The sequence below is a fragment of the Glycine soja genome, chromosome 3, assembly GCF_004193775.1.
Source record: "Glycine soja cultivar W05 chromosome 3, ASM419377v2, whole genome shotgun sequence".
Classification (NCBI taxonomy): Eukaryota; Viridiplantae; Streptophyta; class Magnoliopsida; order Fabales; family Fabaceae; genus Glycine; species Glycine soja.
This window is the reverse complement of record NC_041004.1, coordinates 45,897,803-45,925,705: the sequence shown is the minus strand read 5'-3', so window position 1 is coordinate 45,925,705 and position 27,903 is coordinate 45,897,803. Positions and strand designations below refer to the sequence as shown.

The following is a 27,903-nucleotide window of genomic DNA, read 5'->3' as shown; positions in this document are numbered from 1 at the left end:
ATAGCCATAAATAACCAAAAAGGTTGGGGCAAAATAAGCACAACTCATTAAAAAAAATGACAACAAATAAATTTGAGGAGAATTTTAAATAGAATATTTGAGTAGGAATTTGTATGAGATGACAAGGGAGCATTTGTTAAAGCACGAACACAACTTTCTCCGGGATGTCCAGAATCAAGGGAGGCAGAAGCTTGGGATCTTCTTCAAGCAATTACATGGGCTCAAGAGACCAATGCAACTCACGTCATTTTCGAATTTGATTGTCAAGTCCTTATTGATACAACATGTTCTGCTACTTTGGGTTTTATTGAATTTCACACTATTGTAGCAAAGTGTAGAGCCAAGCTGATTTATTTTACAAATTCATTGCCTAGCAAAGGCTTCTAGGTTTTTAAATTGTATCCACCAGTTTGATTATGCTCCGGATTGTATTTCCCATCATAATGCTAATGAAATGAAATAGTTCTCTTTGTTTTAAAAAAAGTTATTGTTAATCCTCTGTTATTTACAATTGAAACCAACATCCAATACTATAATGTGACTGATTCCAATATCAATTCCAAAAAACAAGTCTTACAAACGGTACGAATAAATCCTTAACTATCCACCGCGGTTTCAAAGAACTATGAAAAAAATAAGGCGGGTATTATTTAGAACTTACCACCGATACAAACAACGGTAGATAGATATAGTGGGATAGTGTGTAATAGTAATGAGAGTATAAAAAAATCTTTATACAATAATTATGTTTCTCACCGCAAAGAAATTCACATTCTCATTCTCCGCTCGATCCATAAGAATAAAATGAATATAAAATCAGTATAAACATTGAAATCTCATTTTCATGAGAATAAAAGATACTTAATATTTTTTTATTACCTTCTAACAAATATAAAAATATATATTTCTATTTTCATATTTATGAAAATTCAATAACATGTCATGAAACAAGCACTCCCTAAAGATCTATATCGTCATTGCTCATAGTTAACTTGTGTGCACTTTAAAACATCCACCGAAGTGGGGTTTCCCTAGTTTTTTCCTCACGGTAATTGCACCATTATGCTTGGTGACATTTTCTTGCTTCGTTGGCAAAGATAAAGACAGATTAATATTGCACAAGTAGAGTGGACAAAGTCATAAACAATTGTGTTTTGATATTGGTTGGTAATGAGTTCAAATTTAGAAACCAGTTTTTCCTTCTCCCATTCAGAAAAACAAAAAACAGAAAATTACAGCAAAGTGGACGTGAAAAATGCTTTCTTAGGGTTATTGCAAATTGCATGGAACATCCCTGCCCCGTATCACTCACTACCTAGTAACCGACCCCCCTGCGGCAAAAAGCTGCTGCTCCATCTAGAATCACATAAGTAGAAATTTATATAAGAACTTCAAGGGAGACATAAAAAGTTTCTTGTTAGAGTTTAATTTTCATATTTTGTTAGAGTAAAAACTTTTTACATTCAACAAATTAAAAAATATTTTAGATATAATTTGCTTTAGGACACACTGTTGGGCCGACCTTTGTTATATACTAATAAGTTGATTAAGACGTACTAGACCTTCATCCCCTTACCTTGAAGAGAGTTTCAAACTTGCTTTTCACCAAGGAACACTCCTGTTTTATTTCCTGTAAACTTTTAAGGCACCTGAAAACCAACCCTTATTTTCTCATTAGCATATCCAATTTTAAAATAGTAAATAATTTTCCAAAGCTTAAAAGATGACTAGACATGGTATTTTGAAAAGTTCCATATCCATAGTATATGAAAACTTACCCTTCAACATTTCAATAACCTTACAGTTGTTCAATAGTTTCGAAGCTTACCCTTCAACATTTTTCTCCTCACAGTAGTTTCGGAAGGCAATGCAAACTTTCTGAACTCTTTGTGCGCCAATGCTGTATTTCCCAACAATTCAATAACCTTATCAAAACACTTTTTTTCTTGTACAACTTTAGTGTTCATCTCTTAGTATGAGTATTTTTTAAACAAGTGTATACGGAAAAAATTAAAAAGTAAGCTAGATATAAGATAATTGCATTCAGTATCATATAGAATGTCAATCATCTGACATTCAAATAACATAACGGATATTATCAAAATCATGCTAGCTGGAGAAGGAAGGAGGAGGAAAATGTGTCCTTTAGTAGAGAAATTATAATATAAATATTGTGTGGTTTAGGAGGACCACATGTCTATAATTTCCTGTCAATTTCTACGTGAGACATAGCCGGCCAATTTTTCAATTTACAAGAAAGAATTAATAATATTTAGTTGCGTGTCATGTAGGAATTGATCAAGACCATGGACATATAATTGTTCTAAATCATATAATAATTTCTCTTTCTTGTCGTGATTTCTCTCTTTCCCTTTAACTACAAGGAAAGGTGACTCAATCTTGGATCTTATGTGATTCCCTCTCGTTGGGGTGAAAAATTTGTCACTCCTTTGTTAGTTATGTGGGAGCTGGTGTTTTTGCAACGGAACTAAGCTATCCAATCCTTGCAAATTGCAACAGTAACACACTACTAGAGTGCAACTACGGTGAAGCAAGGACGTCACTTGCTAAAAAAGGTGCAGCAGATAGATACTTGATAGTTTAAACTTCTTCCACCAACTTAAGAAACAACACCACCACCCCAAGTTGTACATGCTATTTGACTAAGCTTAGACGCTCTTGATGATCATTCTTCCCCTCTATTTTTTATGACAACTTTTTAAAATGCTTTTAGTACTATTCTACAGAGTGTTTCACCTCAATAATCCATACAATTTTTTACACTTTTTTTTTTTTTTTGCTGAGCTTTTAAGAATGGAGAAACTAGTGGTAAAGAAATATTATTACCTGGAGCTGCTACCTTTCAATTGGCGAACATGAGCTTCCACCCTTTTAAAATCAATGTTTTCCTGGCCTCTGTTTGGGAGTGAGTTTAGATTTTAGAAAGAGATTCCCAAGGACACATTCATTCTATGGGACCGAATAAATAAAATAAAATAAAACAAACAAGGAACTAATTGGTGTGGCCTTACAGTGCCTTTGCCAGCTCATTAAGAAGCCTCTCTGCATCCTCAAAGAAAAGAGTCACAACTTCAACCACAAACTCTGGGTTGCTTTCATCTTGAAGTTGCTGAAGCTGGTTAAATTGATCATCTAGGAAACCCTTTTCAAAGATATCAGTCCACACACACAGTGAGAAATAGATCGAGAGAAAGCAGAAGAAAAAAAATAGATGTTGTGTTCGGGTAGCACAAGAAAGTAAGATACATAGCTTATGCATGAGGCTTTATTTTCTGCTTCACTTAATGCATATATTGGTAATTGTATGACATATTTACCTCTTCAAACAGGGAAGAAGTGTATTGAGCCAACTGTCTCTGCAACTGAGACACACCATACATTGTTGTTCTCTCGACTCAAGTTTTAACCAACCTCTCAAGATCTCAAGTAATTATTTCGTCTCCCTTCTGCTACCAAGTTTATATAATTTACTCTCTGTTCTCAACTGGAAAATCACTAATGCTTGCATAGAGATTTGGTTATGTCAAAATATGTGGAGAACTCTCTTATCACTGCTTCGGGAACTCGGTGTGGTTGTTTTTTTATATAAAGAATTAAAGAAACCGTTGTCAGTCACCTAGTGTGTTTCTGTTCTTGGCTTCCCCATCAACCAATGATTTATGATTAGATTAGAATAAACTAAACTTGAGTCCTCAAAATGGGATTTCCTCACAAAATACATTTACTCTAATTTAGACTCTGGTTTAAATTAAACGACTTTTTTTTGTTAATACCAAATAATGTTTTTAAAAAATGAAATATTCTCTTTGTTAGCATATTCTCTAAATTTCAAAGTTATAAATATTATGTTATTTTTATATTTAATAGTTTAATATATTACATTTAATATATTAATAAATTTTTTTCTCAATTTATTTTTTGTAATATAAATAGTCATTTATTAAACATGCGTGCTCTTGAAAAAATAATGGAAAGTTTCAAATATAAATATAGTAATAATAATAAAGTACAAATATCATTAAAAAATAAAGTACAAATAGATATATTACACTTTGACTTTTATTAAAAAAAAAACATAAATAATAGGTATAGTGCGCCAATAACTCCAACCATATATTAATGCATTCCCTGCACCAAAATAAATCGACCATAAATTACAAAGAGATTTACTTTTCCATCTAGTAACGTATACTATCTTTTTAAGAGAATGCTGATGATAAAAACAAAAAAATCTGATATTAAAGGAGGAGGTCTAACTTATTGATTGAACCGGATGAATGATTTGTTATATATTTTCGATTCCTAAGTAGAAAAAAAATATATTAAGAAATTAAAAATTAAAATATGATATTTAATATTATCACCAGACCTTTTTTTTCCATCATAATTTGAATAATTTTTAATTTATTACTAGTATGTTTTTAAAACCAATACCCTCATTAACAACACCTTTCCATTCGATATCCAACACAAATGATCCATTCGGTCTTTCCATATTTTTCATTGAGGAATTATTGCTTGTCTCACCTTTCATTCCCTTCTCTAAATTGATATCGCCTCCCTTTATTATTTTGTTTAAAATTAGTTTTAATTTTTAATTCTTTACCTAGACCCAAGGTGCTATCTTGTCTGTTGGGGTAGTGGCATTTCAAACTGTGGACCTCTCACTTCCTACCAACCTGTAAATTCTTTTTAAAAATAAAGCATATCTTGCTATTTATAATTATTTTTTAAGCTGTTAGACGAAGGTTAATTATTTTTAATTTCTGGAAAATAATAACACGCTTTTTCATATTTTGTTATTTGCAAATATTTAATTATTATTATTTTTAAAATATTTTAAAATTTAAAAATACGTTTCTAGAAAACATACCAACGAAATGGTCATTGCAGTTATGGGAGTACATGAGGGTTAGATATGTAAAAAAAAAATGTACATTTTTCAACAAAAAAAATTATACACGTTAATTATTAAATGAAGAAATTTATAAATAATTTTTTTTTATGTGTATCTCTTTGTATGACACCATTTATTATATTTCAAACTTCTTTCGTTTTCTTTCTTAATTATAAAATTTATTATACAGGTTCTCTTAAATGAAATACATATATAAGAAGTAACAGAGTGAGTAGTGTCTATCAAAGACTTTCTATAAAATAAAACTCCACTATTAGCTCACCACGTGGAGACATCATGTCATCAACTATAAGGGGCAATGTTCATTTTTTCCGGACATGCAAAAAATGGCAAAGAAAATTTAGACTCAAAGACAGATAACTGGATGGCAATATGAACTACTGCTACACAGGGTTTCTTAAAGATATTTTGGTTTGGATGAAACTTAGATGATTTTTAATATATATTTTTATTAAGTTATCTGTTTAAGTGATATTGTCTGCGGATGCTTTTTTTAGAAATAATAAATAACTTGTATTCAATATATATTGTAGAAATTTAAATACAACATCTAATTAAAACACCATTAATTAATTATAGAAGATGTAACAGAAAAATGCTCTAATCAGCGTATAAAATGTTTTATGTAGTGAGTAGAGTGGGTGGTGAAGTTGTTGCGAAGCATGGCTAATTTTATGATACATGTTGTTGGGGAGGCTATTGACAGTCCAACATGCCTATTCACATAACTCAATTTTTATTTTATGAAGTTTTCTAATCTGTATTATATCATTCATAATCAAAAAGTGAATACAACTAGGAGTAAAATCAAATACAAAAATGTGGTCGCTGACTAGTGAACAGAAGCAGAAGAACATGGTTCTTAATTTGGTGTTGGGTCCCAAGTTTTAGACGAGGTATTCATGCGACGGTACAAAGCTGTACCTTGTGGATCTATTTTCTCATACAACTACTACTATTCCAAATTGGATTTGGAGGTAGCTGCAGAAATGGAATAAAAGCTGTACAACATCGATCATGTTAGTCAATAATTGGAGATTTTTAACACTTCCAAAGGGACCACCCCCTTTCTTGGACTTCAAATCAACCTCTTGTTCTTCATGCCAATCCATGCCAGTGGAACCATTATTTGATAGATATTCAGCTAAGAAAACATTATTACAGCACCTTGCCACGGGAAGACCCAAGAAAACAACAAAGATACGTCCCTCAATCAATATCCAGACCCTGGAATTTCTAAATAAATTTAATTAAATATAAATTTAATAATTATACATTAACAGTGTAAACTATCATACTCTTTTATTCAATTATAAATTATCTTTTTTTATATAATTTTTAATTGAATTAATTAGTTTAATAATGGACAAACTTATCATACATATAAAAGGTTACGTGTAAAACTAAAAATTATAAAATATGTTTGAGATTTATGTAAAATTTGAAAAATATTAATTTTATTTTTATAAATTTTTTTGTATTTATTTGATCCTATAAAAATAAAAAATATTTTTATTGGTCCTGACTCATAACTTCATTAGTTGTTCTCCTAAAGTAATTCATGGACTTAATTATTTTTTCCCTTTATCTTCTCAAATAAACTTCCAAAGGCACTAGAATTCACTCTTCCACCCTAATTTCATTAAGAAGTGCACGATAATTTTTGGAGGCGTTTAATTGTAAAAAAATGTTTAATTTATTTTAGGAAATTCTAATAGAGTTATGACTAATAAAAATATTTTTATTTTATAGGAACCAAATTAATATAAGAATTTATGAGAACAATATTAATATTTTTCAAATTTTAGAGAGACCTTAAATATATTTTATCCGAATAAAGAAATATAAAGAAATATGTATTATTTTTTAATTAAAGAAATCTGAAATATTATTGGAAGGATGTAACATTTCTAAATAACATCTTTTTCGTATCTAAATTAAATACAAGCCATTAACAAAAATTGTGGATCACAAACACAATTACAATTTTGTATTCACGTGACATTGCCCTGCCCAAAAGTATACCAAGAAAGAAAAAGATCCTATTTCCATAGATAAGAGTATTATTATGGCCTGGGCCATCCCTCTTTCTTTAAGATTATGGTTATTGATTATTGAAATTGACTAGAACTACAAAGTGCAAACAAATCAATAGTGGGCTACAAATTCAAATTTAGGCATCAAATCGGTCACATATTTTTGCTTTATGAGAAAATTTTCAAACATGGGCCAACGAAGAATGTCAATTTGCCGGTGGCTTCTTTCTAGGAATGGAACATTTTCAATGTCATGTAAAGTTGGAAAAAAGATTAATTAAGCTAAGATCTTAATCTTGATAACAAATAAGATTAGAAAGGCGAAAATTGCCTTAGTCTTCGTGATCGTGAGACTATAGAGCCAACACAAATGCAGAGAAATCTACACGTAGTCAATTGTGTTTTACATTTTAATTTCTAACTTTTAATTAAGAAAATATTGTTTCAAGGTTTGTAAAGCTATTTATTTTGTGAAAGAGAACTTGAAAACATGCATTCTCATTCCCGATTCTGATATACAACCTTTGAAAAATTATTAATTCATAACATATGTTCACAGGTAAATATTTTATTAATAAATTCAATGGCTAGAGATTGCTTGTCCACCATAAACCACATGATCTTAGTCATAGTCTTTTTAATTTCAAAACAATAAATACTTAAAGGCGTTGCTTCACCGTTTAGTTTTTCCCATATTTTAAATTCTGTCCGTTTAAAGTTTTAAATTCAATTCACTATTAAAAATATAACGTCCTTTTCTCATAAATTTTATGAAAGTTGATGTCTATTCCATGACATTTTTTTCACTCAAGTTCAATTTCACCCTCTCCCTCCATTCCCTTCAAATTGACGCCTAACATAAATATTATCCCATCAAAAGCTTTAAATTCAATTCACTATTAAAATATGACTATCACGATATAACACTTAGAACATACACCTTTTTTTCTTAAATTTTATGAAAGTTTATGCCTACCCATAAAAGTTGATGCATATCATCAATTTTATCTCATTAAAAGATTTAAATTCATTTCACTATTAAAAATTCGACTATCACGGTATAACGCTTAGAACCGACACTCTTTTCTCATAAATTTTATGAAAGTTGAGGTCTACCCATAACATTTTTCTCAAGTTGATGCATATAATAAATTTTATCTCATTAAAAGCTTTAAATTCAATTCACTATTAAAAACATGACTATTACGGTATAACGCTTAGAACCGACACCTTTTTCTTATAAATTTTATGAAAGTTGATGCCTACCCATAATACTTTTCTCCGTCTCACCTCCCCCCCTGATTCACTCTCTCTTTCAGCTCCTCCTAATCTGGTGATTTTTCACTTTATGACTTTCTCAGTTTGAATTTTGATTTGCTGGATGGCTTTTAATTTTCCAATATGTTACTTCTCAATTTCTAGGTTTGCATGTGCGATTCTAGGTTTGTATAACACCTAGAACAAAAATCAACAATAGATTCAGCTATTTATTTTAATATTTAATAATAATGAAGCATGTCATAAATCTTAGAACTTTTGATGAATTATTTTAGGATATGCATCTATGAGTTGTTTGGCTCTTGCATAAAAAAATAATACTAAAATAAATATTAAAATCCAACATGTTTATAGTTTTTCACTTAGAAAATTTTCAATTTGTTGAATTTTGTATCGTTAAGTATTGTGGTTTTAATATCTTTGAAATTTATAATTTTTTCAATCTTCATTTGCTTTTAGATTTCAAAAATTTACTTTTTTATTGTTAAGAAATCATTTCTTAATTAAGTTATGGTGCTTACACATGGTTTTTCACCTACCTCATTTTTTTTAGAGTCTTATTATTATTTTTTCTAGAGATACAATACTACTAGGAGGTGATGATTTTGTGTTGGAACATATACTCGGAAAAGTAATAAGATACTTAATAATACCACTCAACAAATTATCTCAATAATCCCACTCGACATAAGCACGTTACCTTCGGTTTTTTTAGAACTAAGGACATCATACTCAAAATCTTTGATTGTGTTACATGCCTATATACTCTTTGATTGGATGATATGAAATATGAGGAAAAATGAGGGATTGAAGTTTCCTCCCTCCCATTTTAGTCTTGTTTTTAATATTAGGAAATTTATTTTTCCCTCTTTCTTCCCTAAAATCAAAGAGTCCAATAAAAACACACATCTTACATACTTATACCATTTAATCATGTATGTAAAAAAACTGAACAAATTTATTTTAATAATTTTAAAGAATTTTGAAATTAATATTTTCTTTTCCAGTATCACATATATTTTTAAGAAATAATTTTATTTAAATTAAAAAGATTTACATCATAACATGATTAGTCTTTTCAATTATTTTTTTTCCTTGTATAAAATTATTTGTTAAAAGTCTTACTTAAGAAGAATATATAGAACTAGAACTATCTTTATGCTTTGCACGTTGGACAATACAATTTTAATGGAAAAAAAGGATATACAAAACAAAAAAACGTGAGTGCAAGAGAAGAAATTAATAACATCTGAACATGGGAATGTTGTGGGAGGCGATCGGAGTGTATATGCGTAGATTAGAGAGAAGAAAAACACGAGTTAAGTTGAATTATATAATTCAACCCTCCAACTTGCATAACTTGACCCATATAATTTTATCAACCTAATGGATGAAGGACAAGTTACTTTGAGTTGACTCACCAAATTGAGTTTTTTTTTTTTAATGTTTATTGCGTGTTCAAATATTATTTTTTTGACATAATATTTTGTTGACTATTATCTAATAACTTCTAAAAAACATTTGTCTCAACTGATGTTTATGTTTGAATGATTTATATATTTTTATTTATTTCATAGGTCAACTTGTGAGTTATCTATTTTTGAGATATTTTTTAAATTTTAATGGGTAAACTCAATTTTTAACAAAGTTGAATTAAGTTAAAATTTATAACTCAATTTTAAAATGAGTTTAACCCGATCAATTTTATTCTTTAATGAGATAAGGGTCAACTAAACTAAGTTGAATATTTTTTCATTTTAACATTTATAAAAAGGAAAGAGTTGGAGAGATTATAAAGAGAATAACAAAGAATTCATGTTAATAGTTCTCTAGAAATAGGATAGACGTTAACATAAAAAGTAACTATTTTAATATTACTTGATAATTTATTTTCTTATAATTTGATGATTGTAACAAGTCATTAATCTTATTTGTTCGATTCAAAAAAAGATATGAAGTATGAGAATAAAGAATAACTCTATAAAAATTACTTTTGGTAAAAATTAATTTCTTCTTGTAAAAATATATTACAACATCAACTTTTCATAATTTAATTTAAAATTTCGATAACAAAGAACTTAATGCAAGCCTATCATCCCGTTTTTTCTCTTCCTTTAAATCAATAAGTCCAAGAGAGGTTATTTCTATTGACTTTCAAATGCTATAAGATGGACATTATTGGAGTCTTTGATTCTAGGGAAGAAAGAAGGAAAGGATAATTCCCTAATATTAAAAGCGAAACAAAAATTGGAGGGAGAGGACTTTAACTCCTCATCTTCTCTCGCATATCCTATCCTACAATCAAATACTATTTAGCCATGTAACACAACTTAAGATTTTGAATATGGTTTCCTTAGTTCTCAAGAACCTAAGGCATCCTGCTTACCTCGACTGAGATCACTTAGATAGTTTCTTGAGTTGTGTTATTTAGCATCTAGTGACTCCTATGTTCCAGCACAAAGTCATCACCTCTTAGCAGTATTGCAACCTGCAGCCAATAATGAAAATGTGATCAATCTCCTCTTTAAAGGTGAAGATTCTACAAAAAAGTCAGCATAATAAAAAAAGGTAACACATTGTAATCCTCTATGATATTTAATTTAAACCAAAGTTAACTGAAAAACATAAATAGGTACAGTAACTAACAATATCTTAGTTTATTTTTCATGATGATTGCAGTAATGCAACGTCTTAGGCTGCATACTTGCCTGACTCATGCTGGGGCGTAAGATAGGATACTGCTCAACACACAGAGATGCAGTCAAAACAACACGATCCATTTGTTCCCGGTCATAATCATCACCCAGAGAAGGATCAACAAGGTCCTTAATGTTATTGGCTTCAAATAAAGGCTTGGCCTACAACACAAGAAATCACAATGTGCTAAGGCCTCTAAGGTAGTAATAGTAATACTTGGATGATATATGACATTTCAACACTTTGGAGATTGACTTACCCATAACACAATACTTTGCTTCAGATGATCCAAAGCATGACGCCCGGTTATAATCTCCAAAAGCAAGACCCCAAAGGAATAAATATCAGTTTTCTCGCTTACTATGCCGTGCATAAAATATTCAGGAGCTAAATACCTGTCAATTAAATGATCATGGGTAAACATTAGATCATGAGAACAAACAATTCTCTAACTATAGTTTTAGTAGTTTATCATATGTATATATATTTGCTTACCCCATTGTGCCTTCAAATTTTGATACATTACGGTGAGTACACAGTTCTGGTAACCATTTTGCAAGCCCAAAATCACAAATCTGGAGAAATTCTCAATTAGTAAAATGGTGATATATCAGATGAAATATAAGTCTCGAACTTATACTCTATTAGCAGGGGATCCAGAAGCAAAGCTTTAAAATCCACATCACTAGGTTTCAGCTTCTTTCACCAGCAGAATATGTAATAACAAGGTATGAAAGAGAACATTCAACACACACACACAGTGCCACGGCACAATTTATATAATCATCTCTTGGTGAAGCTTGTAAGATTTTCGGAGAATATGATTTATATTCAAAATTCTAAGCTGGATGTAGATAGTATGGATCATATAATAACTAGCTTGATGATGTTGTTCTGTGAGAGGATTGTTCACACAGACCAAAGCATAGCTAATTGGCCATCCAATATGTCGTTAGTCCTTATTGTAGATTGTTTTTTTAGCAGGGCATGGTCCTAGAGTGATAACTATGCACGTGTATCAGAAAATGAGAAGAAATGAAGAAGAAGAAAGCAGTAACTTCATTACATCAACACAACCACATAATACACATTCAGGGAGCCTAAATGCCGTTTTACTTGAGAAAATGTTTCTATCTTCAATTTTTCCTTTTACCAAGGTTTTAAATAACGGTATGTGACCATAGTTTCATCTGTAACTTCAAGGTTTGAGTTATTCACGATCACAATGTGCATTGGCAGCATTTGTCTTCAATTTCTCACAATATCAAGTTTGTGATGAAATTGCGAAGTGACTACAATTTAAAACCTTGTGTTTTACTAGTAATTACAAAGAAGTCTCATTGTTTATAATTGTACAAGTTGTTTTTACTATTTATTTTATCGATCTTTGAAAGTAAGGAATAAAATAAAAATAAAACAGCATTTTTATAAGAATTATTGAATATGAAAATTGAAAAACTCAAAGTAAATATGTTTCCAAGTTTGACAAGTCAATGCACTTTTTTTTATGAAGTAATTCTCTCTAATCACAATAATAAATACCTGTGGCTCAAAATTCTCTGTGAGCAAAATATTCTCTCCTTTAATGTCTCTATGAATGATTCGCCTTTGACAAATCTCATGAAGATAAAGAAGGCCATCCGCTATCCCCATAATAATTTTATGCCTTTTACTCCAATCTAATTTATTTTTATTTGGACCTGAATATTTCATGAAAGGTTAAAACGTAATCAGTAAATACATTTAAAAAGAAAGCTTTCTAAAACAAGGTCTCATATTTGAGTCTGGTATATAACAAAAAATGGCCAATTAGATTGTTATATACCAGCAAAGCCAATTAGAAAGCTTTCACATAGGAGAATAGTGGAATACTTGGAACCAAGTGCACACCATGAAGAAGAGACCCTAAATTTCCCAGTGGAGATAGTTCGAAGACAAGGTGCATTCCTCCTTCTACTCCACATCCAATAAGTTTGGCAGTGTTAGGATGATCAACATGAGCAAGAATGCCTAGCTCAGACAGAAAGCTTGATGTTCTGTTTTCTGGAGTCCCTTTATTCAGTCGCTTAACTGCTATTAGTTGTCCATCTTGGAGGCTACCCTTGTAAACATCAGCAAAGCCACCTCTTCCAATCATATTCTCTATACAAGTAAATTGATGCCATTTATCAGAAAGCAAAATATACTTGTTGAGAAATTAGGAACAGTATTTTAAAGTAAAGAACAGAAAACAGAAAGCACACGAAAGGATTAACTCGGGAGCAGGACAAATGTATATTTCTTATTAAACAGAAATAGAATTGCAACCTGTATATATAGATTATAGTACAAGCTTACAAAATTATCCCTATACCGTTTATAACAAAAATATGAATCATGCACAGCAATACTCCCTGTAGCAGCATCCACACATAGCAAAAATGAATTCACAACCAAACTACATAGCAACTACCAGCCTTTGTTCACTAGGTGGGATCGGCAAAATGGATTAAATGATAGCATATCTTTTGATATAATTCATGTCTATAAACACATTATTGACTTCCAAACATTTCCTAATGGATTGCCTATAGTTTTTCTCTGCCTCGAGCAATTGGACTACCCTATGGGGCCTTTTACAAGTCTTGTCCATACATGCCTAAACAAATCTAAAGTGAGTTATGAGATCTTTTTAACAATAGTTGCTATCTTAACTTTTTTCTCTAGTGCATTCATTTTTTTTAATCTAATCTTGTCTAGTATATCCACTCACGCAATGCAACACTATCCATGCGTTTGGTTGGACGTTAAAAGCTCTTGACGCATGTCAATTTGAAAACATATAATACTTGCTTCTACATTATTGTCACAATTTTGACTTGAATTTACTTGTAGATGTGAATCTGAGATGTTAAACCACTAATTATGATTCTATCTTGTTTGGTATGTTCTCTAATCCTAATCCTAATCAAACTATATTATAATTTACTAAAATACTAGAAATACAATTGGTCTGAAAAACAGGGCTAGACTACAAACCATTGCTAAAATTGTTGGTTGCATTTCTCAGGTTATCGAGACTAAAATTCATCAAAGTTCTGGAACAGTATGAATTACATACAACAGAAATTTCTTGAATGGTTCTGTTTTTAGTCTTTGTTATGTTTGGCACACAACTCGGAGGAAAAGATGGTAGGTGCTTAAAAGATCTTCTTTTCCATAGTTTCAAAAACTTGCTCCAATAAAACTGTGTCCTTAAGCTTGGACAACTAACAGCCAATTCAGATAGTTGTTGAGAGTTGTCAGTATCTCTAATGCAGTCTTCTAAAAGTTCTTTTAGAGTTACCACACTTTTCTCTTTCTCCAAATCAAATTCTCCCAAATCTGGAAGAGCAAAATAAAAATGAACATTATAATGATGGGAGAAATAATTGGTATGTTTGGTTGGAAAGATAGTTAACAAAGGGGGAAAAAGATACAAATAACTGTATATTTCCTTCGGCTTGATTGAAAAAAAAATAAAAGGAAAAGAGAGAGGAAGGTTAATTACTAACAATGAAAATTCAAAATTTTCATTTCTTTCATTTTCTCTTCAATTCAATTTCAAAATTTTATTTCCTCTTAGTTTCCTTCCACCACAAGCAAACAGATCCTGAAACCACAAGAAAAGTGTAATGGAAGGAACCTTGGGCAGAAACAGAAGCAGGGCAAGTATACACAATGCCTCGTTTTTTGTGCTTGTCGTTGAAAGCGGGGTCAATTGGGACCATCTTTGATCTGTTTGCCGGAATTTCTCTTCACTGTCCGTCTATGATACGAAAAAGCAGATGAATGGAAAAAAGAAGAGTTACAAATATATAGAGAGAGTGAATCAACAATTAAGTTAGAAACAGGAAGCAGAAGCAGCCAAGAAAAAACATAGGGAAGCATAAAAAGTTAATAAAATAATAACCGTTAGCTTTGACTGAACTTCGGTATGTGCATGTAGAAAACAGAAATGGAAGCATTTTTAATAAGCGACTTGGTCTCATTTGACATGGAACCATAAAAATAACTGACACAGCTTTTAATAATCAATAAATAATAACAACAAATTTATTTGGTAGACAGAACAAAAGAACGATTCCGAAATTACCGATCACTGGCAAAAAAACACGTTCAGCAACCAACGGAATGGCTGATACACAAGACATGTAAGGGGAACATGGAACATGAACTACCCAGAAAGAAGAATCAAGTAAGCTAGAGAAAAAGAAAAAACAAACATACCCAGATGTTAAAACGCAGAAATACGTTAAACAATAATCTCTCTGGTCTCCGCTATTGGCAATTAAAGGTGACAGAACCAAAGCATGCTAGTTGATGCCTTCAGAAAGGCCTTGTTAAGAAAAATCCTTCTACTCTTCAATAAGCCACCGAGTGCTCTTCAGTTACAAAAGTGACATTAAAAACCCAGAAGCTAATTGGGGAACGAATTTTGATTCATTTCATAGTTCACAATTCACATTTCACTCTCACACCCATTTTATCTCTCTTCCATGAGTATATGTAAACAGTCTTTGCTTATGTCATCTGGTTGTGGAGTTGTGGTAAAGCCTCCGCAACTAGTTGTGCTCGTAGACTTAACCCCCACTGGGAGTGTGACATAAGAACGTTTCAGTTATAACTTATAAAAGAGAGTGGAGACTTCTTCCGTCATAAAAAAATTAACTTCTTCCATGCATTAAATTCTACTTGCTTATAGAAAAAAAAAGAGAAAAGAAAAATAATATTAATAATTATTAATGTATCATTAATGATTATTAATATTATTAATGTATCATTAATGATTATTAATATTATTTTCCTTTTTTTTTCTATAAGCAAGTAAAATTTAATGCATGGAAGAAGTTAATTTTTTTATGATGAAAAGAAGTTAATCTCTCACAACTTATGAAACACAATCTCAAACAAGGACACAACATGGAATTCGGAACACAACATGAATAGAAGAGAAACAAAGGATGTACCGGAAATGCACGGAGAAGAGGAAAGTCAGAGAACAAAAAAGAGAAACAAGGCGAATGACGAACACGAAGTCAGCCAAACAAGACGACCAAATGCCATCAAGGCAATAGCAAACAAAAAATAACTAGTGACAACGGCATACTCGATAACGTGAACGGACGATGTTGTGCAAAAGGAGCAAGCCACAAACGTGAATAAAAGAGAAGAAAGTAGAACGTTTCGTGAGAGGTTATCAAAATAGGCTAATTTTAAAAAGGAATTTTTATAATCTAATCTTTTAGGCTGATTTTTATTCAAATACACTATCAGGAAGTACCACTTGTGGAACCTCAATATCCCCGGACTTATTAGCTAAATGACAATTGACACAAACAATACGACCGGTTGTTTCTCGAGAATTTTCATAACCCTATGGGTGTTCGAATTATTATATATATATCATGATCGATATGAAAATGGATCAAGTAATCCCTTCCTTTATACAAGAAAAATTTTGATAAAAATTTCAGAGGAGTATCCACTGCATGTCAAGAGAAGTGTTCGAAGCGTGTTGAACTGTTTGGGCCGTGTCCATGACATATTCAAGTCAAAAAAAAAAAAGATTAGACAAAGTAAAAACATGTCTGACACCGTGTTTGTCGCGTGTCAGTATCAGTATGGAACACATGTCAGACATCGCCTTCACCAAATGTGTTTGTGCTTCCTAGCTCACAACATAATTGGTTTGAATTCCACATTAATTAATAATTAATTAATGTTATTTTCATATTCTTTTGTTGTAAAATTATAAATAATTTGATTTCAGTAGAAGAAATTAATGTCTCATTCACAAGTCACAAGATTCGAATCCCATACGAGAGAAGTGCCTCATGGGAACTAAATATGGTACAATTAATAAACTAAGGCAATGCAATTGTAACTACCCAAACTAATCAAGCTTTATGATCATAGAGTAGTCACCCCCACGAAAGTTGAGGATGACAAATGTCGATTATCCCTAACTTGAAAATCAACTTATGGAACAAAGTAGGAAGTTAAACCTCAGTAAAAATGTCCAGAGTTTGATGAGCAGAGACCAAGGGAAGGAATTGCATGAATCCGTCATGACAATTTATACTTGAATTTATATAGTTTGTTTCGATGTGCTTTACTTTGTTTTTGCCATCATCACTCAACTTGCAACACAATAATCACCGGTGTAACTGCTTTGGTCTCACAATTGATTTGTTTCCTTTAAGACAAATGTGTCCTTAGTCTAATAAATAATACACCAAAAAATAAAGGCATCGATAGTTCCTGATTTCTTAGCGGGTTTCTTTTTTTCGTAATTGATCGACGATGCAGGAGTGTTAATACCTTGTTGCATCTTCCTCTACGTAGATTGTTGCTCCAGCTATTGCGACCAAAAACGTGGTGTGTGCACCAAGACCCTTCCCTAGGTACTGGGAACAATAGATTGTAGGATCACCAAGAATGCTTACTAGATTGTGTTTCCATCACATGCAGTACTTCATGGTCTCACTGTCGATTATCGAAGCTTTATGGATTGGTGGCAATGATAGACCACTCTGCTATTCCAAATTGGTAGTGGTGTTGTCGACAATAATCTTAAGCTCCACTAATGGCTCATCGATTCAATGATTTGCCGTGCTTTGCACTTTCACTTCCTGGCAATAGAATCTAAGCTTTCACAATTCATAGTTGACGGATCAAAAATTTATTAAACCACCTTGGGATTTTGAGGAAGTGGAGTACCAAAAAAATAAGGGGGAAGAAACATAATAGGAGAAAATATCTAAACATTTCTACTATCCCATTCTCCGTATTAGCATTTTTGGTAAATATCTTATTCTTTGAAATCCAATCCAATGATTTAGCTGCGGTTCTTGATTCAATTACCACTAGTCTAACTCCCTCCACTACAAACACTGAGAGCCCATGTAAGAATAAGGTGCAATTTGTATTTTGATTTTTGTGTGTAGCATGACATCAGAGACAAAAACAACTTTTGGCACAACATTGACAGCATTTAGGGATTCCTTACTCATGTCTCCTCTTGATAATATGGAAGACAGCGGGTAGGCTCAAGGACAAATTTGGCTCACTGTCCCAAATCCCACAAAAGGCAGCATGGATTCAGGGTCAAATTAGGAGAGCATGGATATTGGAAATACAAATAAATTACACTCAACTCATTTGTCAATTTAGAAATAATCGTGGGAACTCATCTCACTTTTTTAAAATTTAATTTATTTATGTATTTTAATCGATTTCACATAGTAAAATAAGACTTTGTTATTGTTGTTGTATATGTTTTTAAATAATTAATATATTAATTATTGAAATAAATTACACAGTCATCTCATTTATTAAGGTTTCATTGAATTGCACAGAATCCTCCTATTTTTTCTACTCCTACACTAATTTGTTTGAAAAATGTTACATTAGTTGTTTATAAAACGCTACACGATATCATTATAAGAAAAGTTATTGTAAATATTTAAAAAAGCAAAGAATTTGTGCAATAATACAAAATTGGCTATTGTATTCTGCACTCCCATTATTACATCATGTATCTCTCATTACATTTAAAAAAATCCATTTTAAAAAGTAAATTTACATTCCAAAAAATTCATTCTAAAATGTAATAGGAGGTATCCGATGTAATACTGCGAGTGCATAGTATAAATGCCCACAAAATCTAGGGCCGAACCTAAGGGGGTGACGATCCTGGGCCGGGCCCATGGTTGAAGAGGATCCCAAAAAAGAATTTACAAACCTTTAATAATTTTTTTTTGGTGATTATGCTTCAACGTTGTCTTCTTGTTTTCTTCAACTTATCGAAGCATTAAAATAACAATTTCAATTTTCACCAAAAGATTAAACTCTTCTTCACATTTAATATTTTGTAGATAACTAGGATTTTACATTTTTTTAGTTATTTTCTATTATAAATTTATATATATTGAATATTTTAAAAATTTAAATGATTGTAGCATATAAAAATATAATTTAATCTGTAAGAAAAAAAAAATAAGTTTACTGGGTCATAATAAATTATGAAATGTGATTTCATTTTTAAGAATTTAATTGTAAAATTAGTAATAAACTTCCTAAAAAATGAAAAACAGAGCACAAAAATATAGATACATAATTAAATATATATTTTTCATATAAATTGAATATTTCTATGATATAAAAATATTAGAATTGTTTAGTATATAGAAAAGATGATGTATTTAATAAACAAAAAAATGGATACTTATCCAGGGAGTCGTACATTATCATATACTAACATAATATCATATACATTAAATTTATCTACGTTCATAATCATTTATTTAAATACCTGAAAGTTTAATGTTGTTAATTAATCACAAATTGTTGATGTTATTTTTAAATAAATATGATATTTCAATAAAGAATTACAGAGGTTAAAAAGGAAGATGACAGCTAAATCACGTAAATAAGCCCAAAACCAATGAAAATATAAATTTCCTACCTCCACTCCTCAAGAAAATTAACAATAGAGTCCAATCCAGCATGGTGAAGAAGTTCAGGTTCTGATAGCATCCAATTGAACAACCTAAGATATGATTTCCATTCTAAATTGACAAAGTCCATGTACAAGGCAGTTGCAACCCCAATAATATTTGTGAGTGTACACATTTTGATTCCCTCTAGAAAGAATACACTCGTAAAGCAATAAAAAGATATGTAATTTGTACCTCAAGAAATGTCTTTATATCATATCAAATGGAAATGAGCACAGAGCAGGAGTGTTAATAACTTGTTGCAACTTTGTTGTCTCTTCATCTACATAGATTGTTGCTCCATCTTTGCTCTAGCTATGGTGATAGTAATCCTAACTCCTAAGCACCACTGCTGGCTTTATCAACTCAATGGTTTACTCTTTTTCTCCATGCTCTTTCACTTTATGGCAATAGAGTTTAAGCTTTCACAATTCACTATTGATGGATAAAAAACTATGATACAATCTTAGGATTTTGAGGAAGTGGAGGCAATGAGCTAAACACAATTACGGAGAACAAACATAATAGGAGAAAAAGAATACTCTGGACTGTAGTATAAATTTTTTGTCTCTCTCTAAACATTTCTATCATATCTTATTTCCCGTCTCCCAATCAAAAAATATCAACTGAATCTAAAAATATAAAAAAGGAATCATTTTAGTCTATCGTAGTATAATTCGGTGAAAATTTAGTTCATAAACAATAAAAATTCTAATTTAATCATTGAATATATGAAAATGTGATAATTATATATTATGTATAATTTAATAATAAATTAATCCTTAAATTTTATAACTTTAAAATTAAATTAATTTTCAAATATTATATTTTAATGATAAAATAATTTTATAAACTTAATAACAATACAACATTGTCTTACTTTTTACACATTCAAAAGATTAAATTATAATTTTTTTTACTGAATTAGACTTTTAGAAACCAAAATGATCGTTTACCCAAATAAAAATAAAAACTTTTTTTCCACCCCTTATTAGCTATGATTCTTGATTCAATTGCCATCACTCTAACTCCTTCCACTATAAACACCCAGGGTTTGTTTGGTATTTAAGATCGATACAAGAGAAGGATAAAAACATATTGAATATTTAGTGTACATCAAATAACAAATCAGATAATAATAAAATATAATATAAAAAATATTTAAATGACAAATTTTTGATTCCTTAAAATTATATATAATTTTTAAAAATTAACTTTTAGTTTTTACACATTATGAAAATTACAAAAAATATAATTTTAATTAAATTATAAAAAATTATATTTTATATATGTAGTTATTTTGATTTAATCTATAAAAAAATTATACAAGATTTTTTAAAATAAATATTTTAATGATAATAATAATTTAGTTTTTAATATTTTAATCAATAATATAATTAAAATTTACATGTCATAATGATTATGTGTTTATGCGTATGTTTTTAATCATTACATTTTAATAAAATAAATAGTAAAATTGGATACTAAATTTATCCCTCCTCATATCCTACCTATTAAAATAGTTGGTTTATATTATTTAGATTTTATTCAAACATTTTAATTTTTTTAATAATTACATTATTGTTAAATACAATACAAAAAAAAAAAATGATAACATTGTTATTCCAACCTCACTTTTTTCTTAAGTCCACTCCAACCTTTTCAAATTCTTTGAACCAAGTTAATCTTGAAAATGAAAAAACAACGAAAACATATTTTTTTAAAAATATACATCAGAACAAGTTTTTTTTTTAAATATTAATTAAGACACAATATTTTATTTTTTTCTCATTCGTCTCTCTCCAAAATCATGTCAAACAATGTGTAGAAATTAGAAAATTAGTATCGCCGCCATGTTGGCGGCTGTTAGGCTAGAATTAGAATAGGATAAATTCAAAAAAATAAATATAAAACATGCTACTTATTTGGAGCAATTTTTATAATAGTATTTTATATATTAATTTTTTTTTAATGTAATAACAATGGCAATAACGTCACAACACAAGTTTAAGGACGCGGCACATGTCATTACATGGACTTGCGTCGTTTATTAAATTAAATTAGCATAAATATTTTTAAAGTTTTGGCTAAGCATGACACGCGTATCCAGCATGATTTCAAAGTTTTTTAATTCATGATTTCTAAGTTTTTAACGTTCTCCCTTATTTTATTTCCTCACCTTTGCAAGTTGATATTGTATTTTTTCCTGTTGTGCCTTTTTTTTAATTCCTTATCTTCAAGTTGAGAACTCTTCTTCTAAAAAAAACTGTAATTAATGAATGGTTTCTAACATTAATATCAAAGTTGATAAACTTTCCCGCTGTCCCTTTTTGAAAATGTTTTAACTAAAACTTTGAATTGATTATTAGTATAAAACTAAAATAGAAATACTTAGATTTTTATGTTTTATTAAAAAATTTAATTTCTATAAGAAGTTAGTAAGCACGTGACAGTATAGCATATATTTATTTATAATTTAAAATTGAACCCGCACGCCAGAAAATAGAAAAGAGAAAAAGGATTGAAGATGTGTTGGGGCAACGTAGACGACTGCGAAGTGCGAAGTTGTTGAAAACACGACAGGGAAAGTTTGTCATCTAAATCTCATATCTCATGTTTTAATTTATAAAGCCTCTGATCTGAATGAATGAATCTCTCTCTTCCTTCGTCTGCTTTTCATAGAGCGCAAAGCATGGACAACAAAACCGATTTTTCAACTCCTCTTCTCCCCACAAGCTACGGTCCCGTTGACTCTCAGGGGAAAGGCCATACCGGACCTTCTTCTTCTTCTTCTTTTTCTTCCATACCAACTACTCTTATACTCACTACCCTCGTCGCTGTTTTTGGTTCTTACGTTTTTGGCTCCGCTGTGAGTTTCTATTTTCTTATCTTCAAACATTTCTCATTGTTTGATAATGTAAAATGTGTAAAAGAAATTTAACTCTAACTCAAAATGACCGTTGTAACTTGAATATCATTTTAATTTTTGCAGATTGGGTATTCATCACCTACTCAATCTAGAATCATGCTTGACCTCAATCTCGGAGTCGCCCAGGTTTCAACCTTTTTTTTTTTTCTTTCCAATTGGATACGATGTATTTGTTCGTGGAGCTATTTACTCGATCGCAGACATTTCTGGAACATTTATTACAACTTTTTTTGTTATTTATTATTTGTCATCACTTTTGTTTGACCGTGTTCCTTGATGGTCAAACACTCAAACTATTTGCACTTTTGTAGTACTCAATTTTTGGTTCAATATTGACGATTGGAGCGATGATTGGTGCCGTTGTGAGTGGTAGAATAGCAGATTATGCTGGTCGTCGAGTTGTAAGTCATAGCCTCGCTGCATTAATTCTGCTTTCAATGTTCTTGTTGTTGTTGTTGTTCACCTTTGGTTATTTTGCGTTTTGCTGTGCAGGCCATGGGATTCTCCCAGGTTTTCTGCATCTTGGGATGGCTTGCCATAACATTCTCAAAGGTTTCCCATGAATTTCTTCCTCTTCATCCCCAAATTTATCTAGTTGCGCGCTTTGTAATAGCGGAATATGTCCGAAAACTAGTAGTAATCATGAAGTGTTGGTAACCTTTCCTAAAGAGAAAAATGCTTAACTATATTTCAAGGTAGGGGAGAAAGACATTCATGGAAAGAATGCATTATTACTATTGAGTACTTGAAGTACATGCCTTGGTAGGCTTAAATGCCTTTTTTATGGGAATGATTAAAAACAAAAGGTTTGGACATTACATGGATGATAAACAAAAAACAAGAATTATAAGAATTAAAAGTGAAAAACTGATATATTTGGAGGGATTAAAAAAGTATATAATCCTGCCATGGTATTAACTTTGAAGCTTATTCAAAAGAGTATTAGACATTAGTAATCCTTGCTAACAAAATTTCTGTTGAGTTGCTGTTTTTATACGCAAAATGAAGTAGATGGATAGAGCAAGGAGTAAGGACAGAGGACTCTGAGCGACTGAATCACTATGATTCTATTAGTTGAATGTCTTCGTCCCATGGGTTTTCCTCAAGTGCAGTTGTTGATATCTAAAATTTGGTTCTTTTTGAAGGTTGCTTGGTGGCTTTATGTTGGAAGACTGTTGGTAGGATGTGGGATTGGCCTTCTATCTTATGTGGTAACTATGTGACTGTGCTATATGTTATGATTGCAGTTCGAATGATATTCAGCCACTCAAGAAATACAAATACATAGCTTCCTTTGTGTATTAGGTACCAGTTTATGTAGCAGAAATAACACCCAAGAATCTTCGAGGGGCATTCACTGCAGTTCATCAGGTAAAGCAATACTATCATGATTCAATCTTTAGTGTCATTTTTTCTCTTATTATATATACCATACCACTTATATTTTTCTATGTCATGTATAGGCTTATTTTAAATCCCTAAATGATCTTATTTTGACAGTTAATGATTTGTTGTGGGATGTCATTGACTTATCTTATTGGAGCATATGTGAATTGGCGGATCTTGGCTACAATAGGTAATATTCTTCTTTCTTGTGTTCTTTTCATAAAGCAAATTAAAAAAACAAAAGGGCTCCATGTAACTCTCATGTTTTTTTTGTCTTTGTCTCAGGAATTATTCCGTGTCTTGTGCAACTTCTGAGTCTTCCCTTCATCCCTGATTCTCCTAGGTGGCTGGTGAGTTGTTCATAGCGTTGGTAATTTTATTGTATGGGCTGCTCATGTTGGACACTGCTCACACTAGGATTTGATCTTTTTCATCACTTTTATCAAATGATTGGAGTCAAGACATGCCATTAGACAAAATATCACGAGTGATACTTGCAATTTTCTGCAGGCTAAGGTTGGTCGCTTGAAAGAGAGTGATTCTGCTTTACAGCGCCTCAGGGGGAAGAATGCCGATTTTTATCAAGAGGCCACTGAAATCAGAGTATGTAACTAGTTTTTGTTCGTTAGGTGTAACACTTGAGTTACAATCTTACTCAGATGCAAATGAAGAGAAAAAAGGAAGATACCTTAGAGTTTAATCTATCATATTTTGCATTGTACCTTTATTTGTAGGATTATACAGAAGCCTTTCAGAAGCAAACAGAAGCTAGCATCATTGGCTTATTTCAAATACAATATTTGAAGTCACTTACCGTGAGCATTCTAAATTATCCCTGTTCATATTGCCCATCTTAACCTTTTGCAGGGCTCTTATGGTATTTAGTTACTTGGTTGGTCAGGTAGGGGTCGGCTTGATGATACTGCAACAGTTTGGAGGGATTAATGCCATTGTTTTTTATGCAAACTCTATATTTATCTCTTCTGGTATGTGCAGCTCCTTTTCTATGCTTTCATCCATTGTATGACAAGTAATAAAATGAATATGAGAATATCAGATTTCACACAAAAACAAAAACTCTTATCCATGACAGGGTTTTCAGAAAGTATCGGAACAATAGCAATCGTTGCCGTTAAGGTTCTTAATTCTCTTCACATGATTGCATCATTTCTCTGTGCTTAATTCTGTATAATAAGATGGATGCTTTGATGAGTGTACCTTTCATTCTTGTTTTTCATACTATTCCGTGATTTGTCTTTATAGATTCCAATGACAACTATAGGAGTACTTTTAATGGATAAATCTGGAAGACGACCACTTTTGCTGGTAAAAAAGTTTGAACTATTGTTCCTACTCTACTATTTTGCAGTGTTTTACAAGTTGAGTCTAAAATTTTTTGATACTCATGCAGGTGTCTGCAGTGGGAACATGCGTAGGATGCTTCCTGGCAGCCTTGTCATTCATTTTGCAGGTTCTTTTAATAACAGAATCTGATCTAGTAAGTTGTTTTTCACATGAATTTCTAAGAATAATTAGGATTGTCTGATGCAGGACTTACATAAGTGGAAAGGAGTTAGTCCAATTTTGGCACTAGTGGGTGTACTGGTAATGTTCTTGCACTTATACACTGTAGCGTGAAATCTCATAAATTTAACTTAAATGGATTGTGATCGTTACTATATTTTATGACCCTGAAAGAGTCATGTGAAACTCCTAGCTAATAATCTGTTATGTAACAATAGCACAACTGAGTAAAATTTCATAGATTAGTATTTCTGGCATATTTAGTGGAGTCTTTGAATTCTTGCTAAACTTTTATGATGTGCCTCATGCTCTTTCATTTTTTCATTGGCCTTGTATTTTGTCTTAGTGACATAGAATTGGTTTCAGCATTTGAATGATGCCTCTAAAGTCTCACAATAAGAATTCAATTTCTGTTATGTATTGAGTCCAACATTCGGTTCCACATCTTGAGAAAGTGATTTTCCACATTTCATATGTGATTTTAAGAAACTAACAGTTATAACTTCTACTTTCCAAACATGACTTCTTCCAAACACGCCAAAAGTGATTGTCTTATTAATTATTTTTAATGGCCAGGTATACGTGGGATCTTACTCTATAGGTATGGGAGCAATTCCGTGGGTTATAATGTCAGAGGTAGCTTCGTCAAACTATACCTAAACTTGGAAAATAAAAAAATTCAAACACAAAAAATATCAGCATGATGAATGGTTATATTTTATTTTCCAGATATTTCCCATCAACGTGAAGGGTTCTGCTGGAAGCCTTGTGACTTTGGTTAGCTGGCTGTGTTCTTGGATTATATCATATTCTTTTAACTTCCTCATGAGTTGGAGTTCAGCAGGTATGTTATCATTTAATCTTGGTCCTGAGGGTAAAAATAAAAATAAAAAGTTAAGAATTTTTAAGAAACTAGGGAAGAAAAATAGAAACGTAAGGAGTCCTTATTTTACATATGGAATAAAATTTATTTTATGTTATGTTTGGGCAGGAACTTTCTTAATGTTCTCTAGCATATGTGGCTTCACTGTGCTATTCGTAGCAAAACTAGTACCAGAGACCAAGGGGCGTACACTAGAAGAAATTCAAGCTTCTTTGAACTCATTTTCTTCTAAGAGATAGAGATTCTGAATTAAGAAAATTACATTCAGCAATCATCACAAAAGTTTTATCGAGACTCGTGATGTACACATATTCTTACAATTAATTGTCTATATTATAGATAGATACTTAATATGTAGATTTATTTTGTATATTTTTTTGAGTGTCATTATGTAGAGTTGAATATTTGATTTTAAACTCAAATGTCATAGCCATGGGACATGTTTCGCTCCGTAAATGAAATTGCAAGTTAATGTATTTTACAAAAATCCTTTCATTTTTTCACATTACATTCTTCCCAATCTTTTAATCATATTATCTATCTAATATATTACTGTCTTTTACTTCTTCTTTTTTCAATTATATATCTAAAGATTAAAATAGATTAAAAATAGTATGGGTAGGGAGTAAACAGGAATGTTTTTAAATAAGGGACTAAAGTAGAAAGTTTTCATAACTACTAAATTAGTAATTAAATATTCTTAAAATAAGAATTGTTCTCTATTGATAATTATAAATGAGTCATATAATTATATACAAATGCACTTCGGCCGGCCATAATCGGGACAACAGATGGGCTTCAATTTATAGGAACTAATTGGAAATTTTAAAGTTTTTAGGAAGAGTCGAATTGCAATTTACAGAGATCAAATGGTTTTTTTTTTCTTTCTAAATTTAGCTAGAGATTAATTAGCAATTTGTCTAAACTCTAAGAAGAATTAGATAACAATTCAAATTATTATTTTTATTATTTTCCAAGTAATTTTTACTGCTTGATTTTTGGATTGTTATAGTGAGGATTTACATCCCAAAATCTGGTCTCATTTCTATAAAGTAGAGAAAACTACTTTAATCCAAACTAAATAGAGGAGGAATATGAAAAATCGGATCAGAAATTCACAAGTATGAGCAAACCACATATTTTAAATTATTTCATGGACTTGCAATCCGTTTAGTAGATAGAGTAGAAATATGAAAGGGTCAGAAAAAATAAAAAAGAGATAATAAATGTGGATTGTTTCGTAGAGTGAAAATAACGAAAGAAGTTAAATAAAAAGGTGAAACACCACATTTCTTTTTTATTTCTTCACAAAATTACGTAAAAGTAAACAATACACTCAACTATATAAATGGCATTATGTGACAGCTAAAAACAATTAGAAGTTGACATTTTTGGCGGTTTAAACTGACAAAAACATATATCATAAGAGAAATAACCAATTTTAAAAAATATTAATTATCTATATTTTTTTTCTTCCTATATTTCTCTTTTTACCATTTATTTCAAAACAAATTCTCTAAAAAATTACTGTATTTCTCATATTTTTTGTTACATATTATATTTAAATATATTTCCATTCACCCTAATTTTTCTTTCCTATTTTTAGTTTTTCTATTCTTCTCCCTCTACTAAGCACACAAATGACACGATGATTTTACTCTTTCTAAAATATTATTTTAAAATTTAATTGTACCAAATCATATTTTTTAAGA

At 30.8% G+C, this 27,903-nt stretch overlaps 3 protein-coding genes and 1 long non-coding RNA gene across 7 annotated transcripts; 2 read left to right on the top strand and 2 right to left on the bottom strand.

The window, feature by feature from the left end:
- Positions 1-1,128: 1,128 nt before the first annotated feature.
- Positions 1,129-3,475, bottom strand: LOC114407644 (histidine-containing phosphotransfer protein 1-like). Its single transcript, XM_028370824.1, has 6 exons — positions 3,339-3,475; positions 3,033-3,163; positions 2,848-2,916; positions 1,829-1,900; positions 1,577-1,649; positions 1,129-1,356 (listed from the first exon to the last, which is right to left on the bottom strand). Exons 1-6 carry the CDS (start codon positions 3,399-3,401, stop codon positions 1,312-1,314), a joined length of 453 nt encoding a protein of 150 aa, XP_028226625.1. The 5' UTR covers positions 3,402-3,475; the 3' UTR covers positions 1,129-1,311.
- Positions 3,476-5,756: 2,281 nt separating this feature from the next.
- LOC114407643 (receptor-like cytosolic serine/threonine-protein kinase RBK2) lies at positions 5,757-15,719 on the bottom strand. Of its 3 annotated transcripts, XM_028370822.1 has the most exons (10): positions 15,199-15,718; positions 14,615-14,737; positions 13,969-14,313; positions 12,841-13,092; positions 12,493-12,650; positions 11,446-11,525; positions 11,210-11,345; positions 10,962-11,111; positions 10,640-10,741; positions 5,757-6,166 (listed from the first exon to the last, which is right to left on the bottom strand). In XM_028370822.1, the coding sequence occupies exons 2-9, from the start codon at positions 14,697-14,699 to the stop codon at positions 10,688-10,690; spliced, it is 1,260 nt and encodes a 419-aa protein (XP_028226623.1). In that variant the 5' UTR covers positions 14,700-14,737; positions 15,199-15,718; the 3' UTR covers positions 5,757-6,166; positions 10,640-10,687. The 3 variants fall into 3 exon arrangements, with proteins under 3 accessions (XP_028226623.1, XP_028226624.1, XP_028226622.1); XM_028370823.1 differs by lacking the exon at positions 5,757-6,166 and having other exon boundaries at positions 10,277-10,741; positions 10,900-11,111; positions 15,199-15,719; XM_028370821.1 differs by lacking the exon at positions 5,757-6,166 and having other exon boundaries at positions 10,277-10,741.
- On the top strand, positions 11,014-12,325 carry LOC114407645. The gene is made up of 3 exons (XR_003665667.1): positions 11,014-11,150; positions 11,234-11,678; positions 11,935-12,325. It is a non-coding gene; the product is annotated as an uncharacterized LOC114407645 (long non-coding RNA).
- Positions 15,720-21,929: 6,210 nt separating the features above from the next.
- Positions 21,930-26,678, top strand: LOC114407635 (sugar transporter ERD6-like 5). Of its 2 annotated transcripts, XM_028370814.1 has the most exons (19): positions 21,930-22,057; positions 22,152-22,338; positions 22,462-22,524; positions 22,710-22,799; positions 22,891-22,950; positions 23,544-23,609; positions 23,704-23,769; positions 23,899-23,974; positions 24,070-24,134; positions 24,295-24,387; positions 24,519-24,599; positions 24,686-24,770; positions 24,878-24,921; positions 25,048-25,110; positions 25,196-25,255; positions 25,336-25,389; positions 25,885-25,944; positions 26,038-26,152; positions 26,300-26,678. In XM_028370814.1, exons 2-19 carry the CDS (start codon positions 22,162-22,164, stop codon positions 26,428-26,430), a joined length of 1,449 nt encoding a protein of 482 aa, XP_028226615.1. In that variant the 5' UTR covers positions 21,930-22,057; positions 22,152-22,161; the 3' UTR covers positions 26,431-26,678. The 2 variants fall into 2 exon arrangements, with proteins under 2 accessions (XP_028226615.1, XP_028226614.1); XM_028370813.1 differs by lacking the exon at positions 21,930-22,057 and having other exon boundaries at positions 22,064-22,338.
- The last annotated feature ends 1,225 nt before the right edge of the window (positions 26,679-27,903 follow it).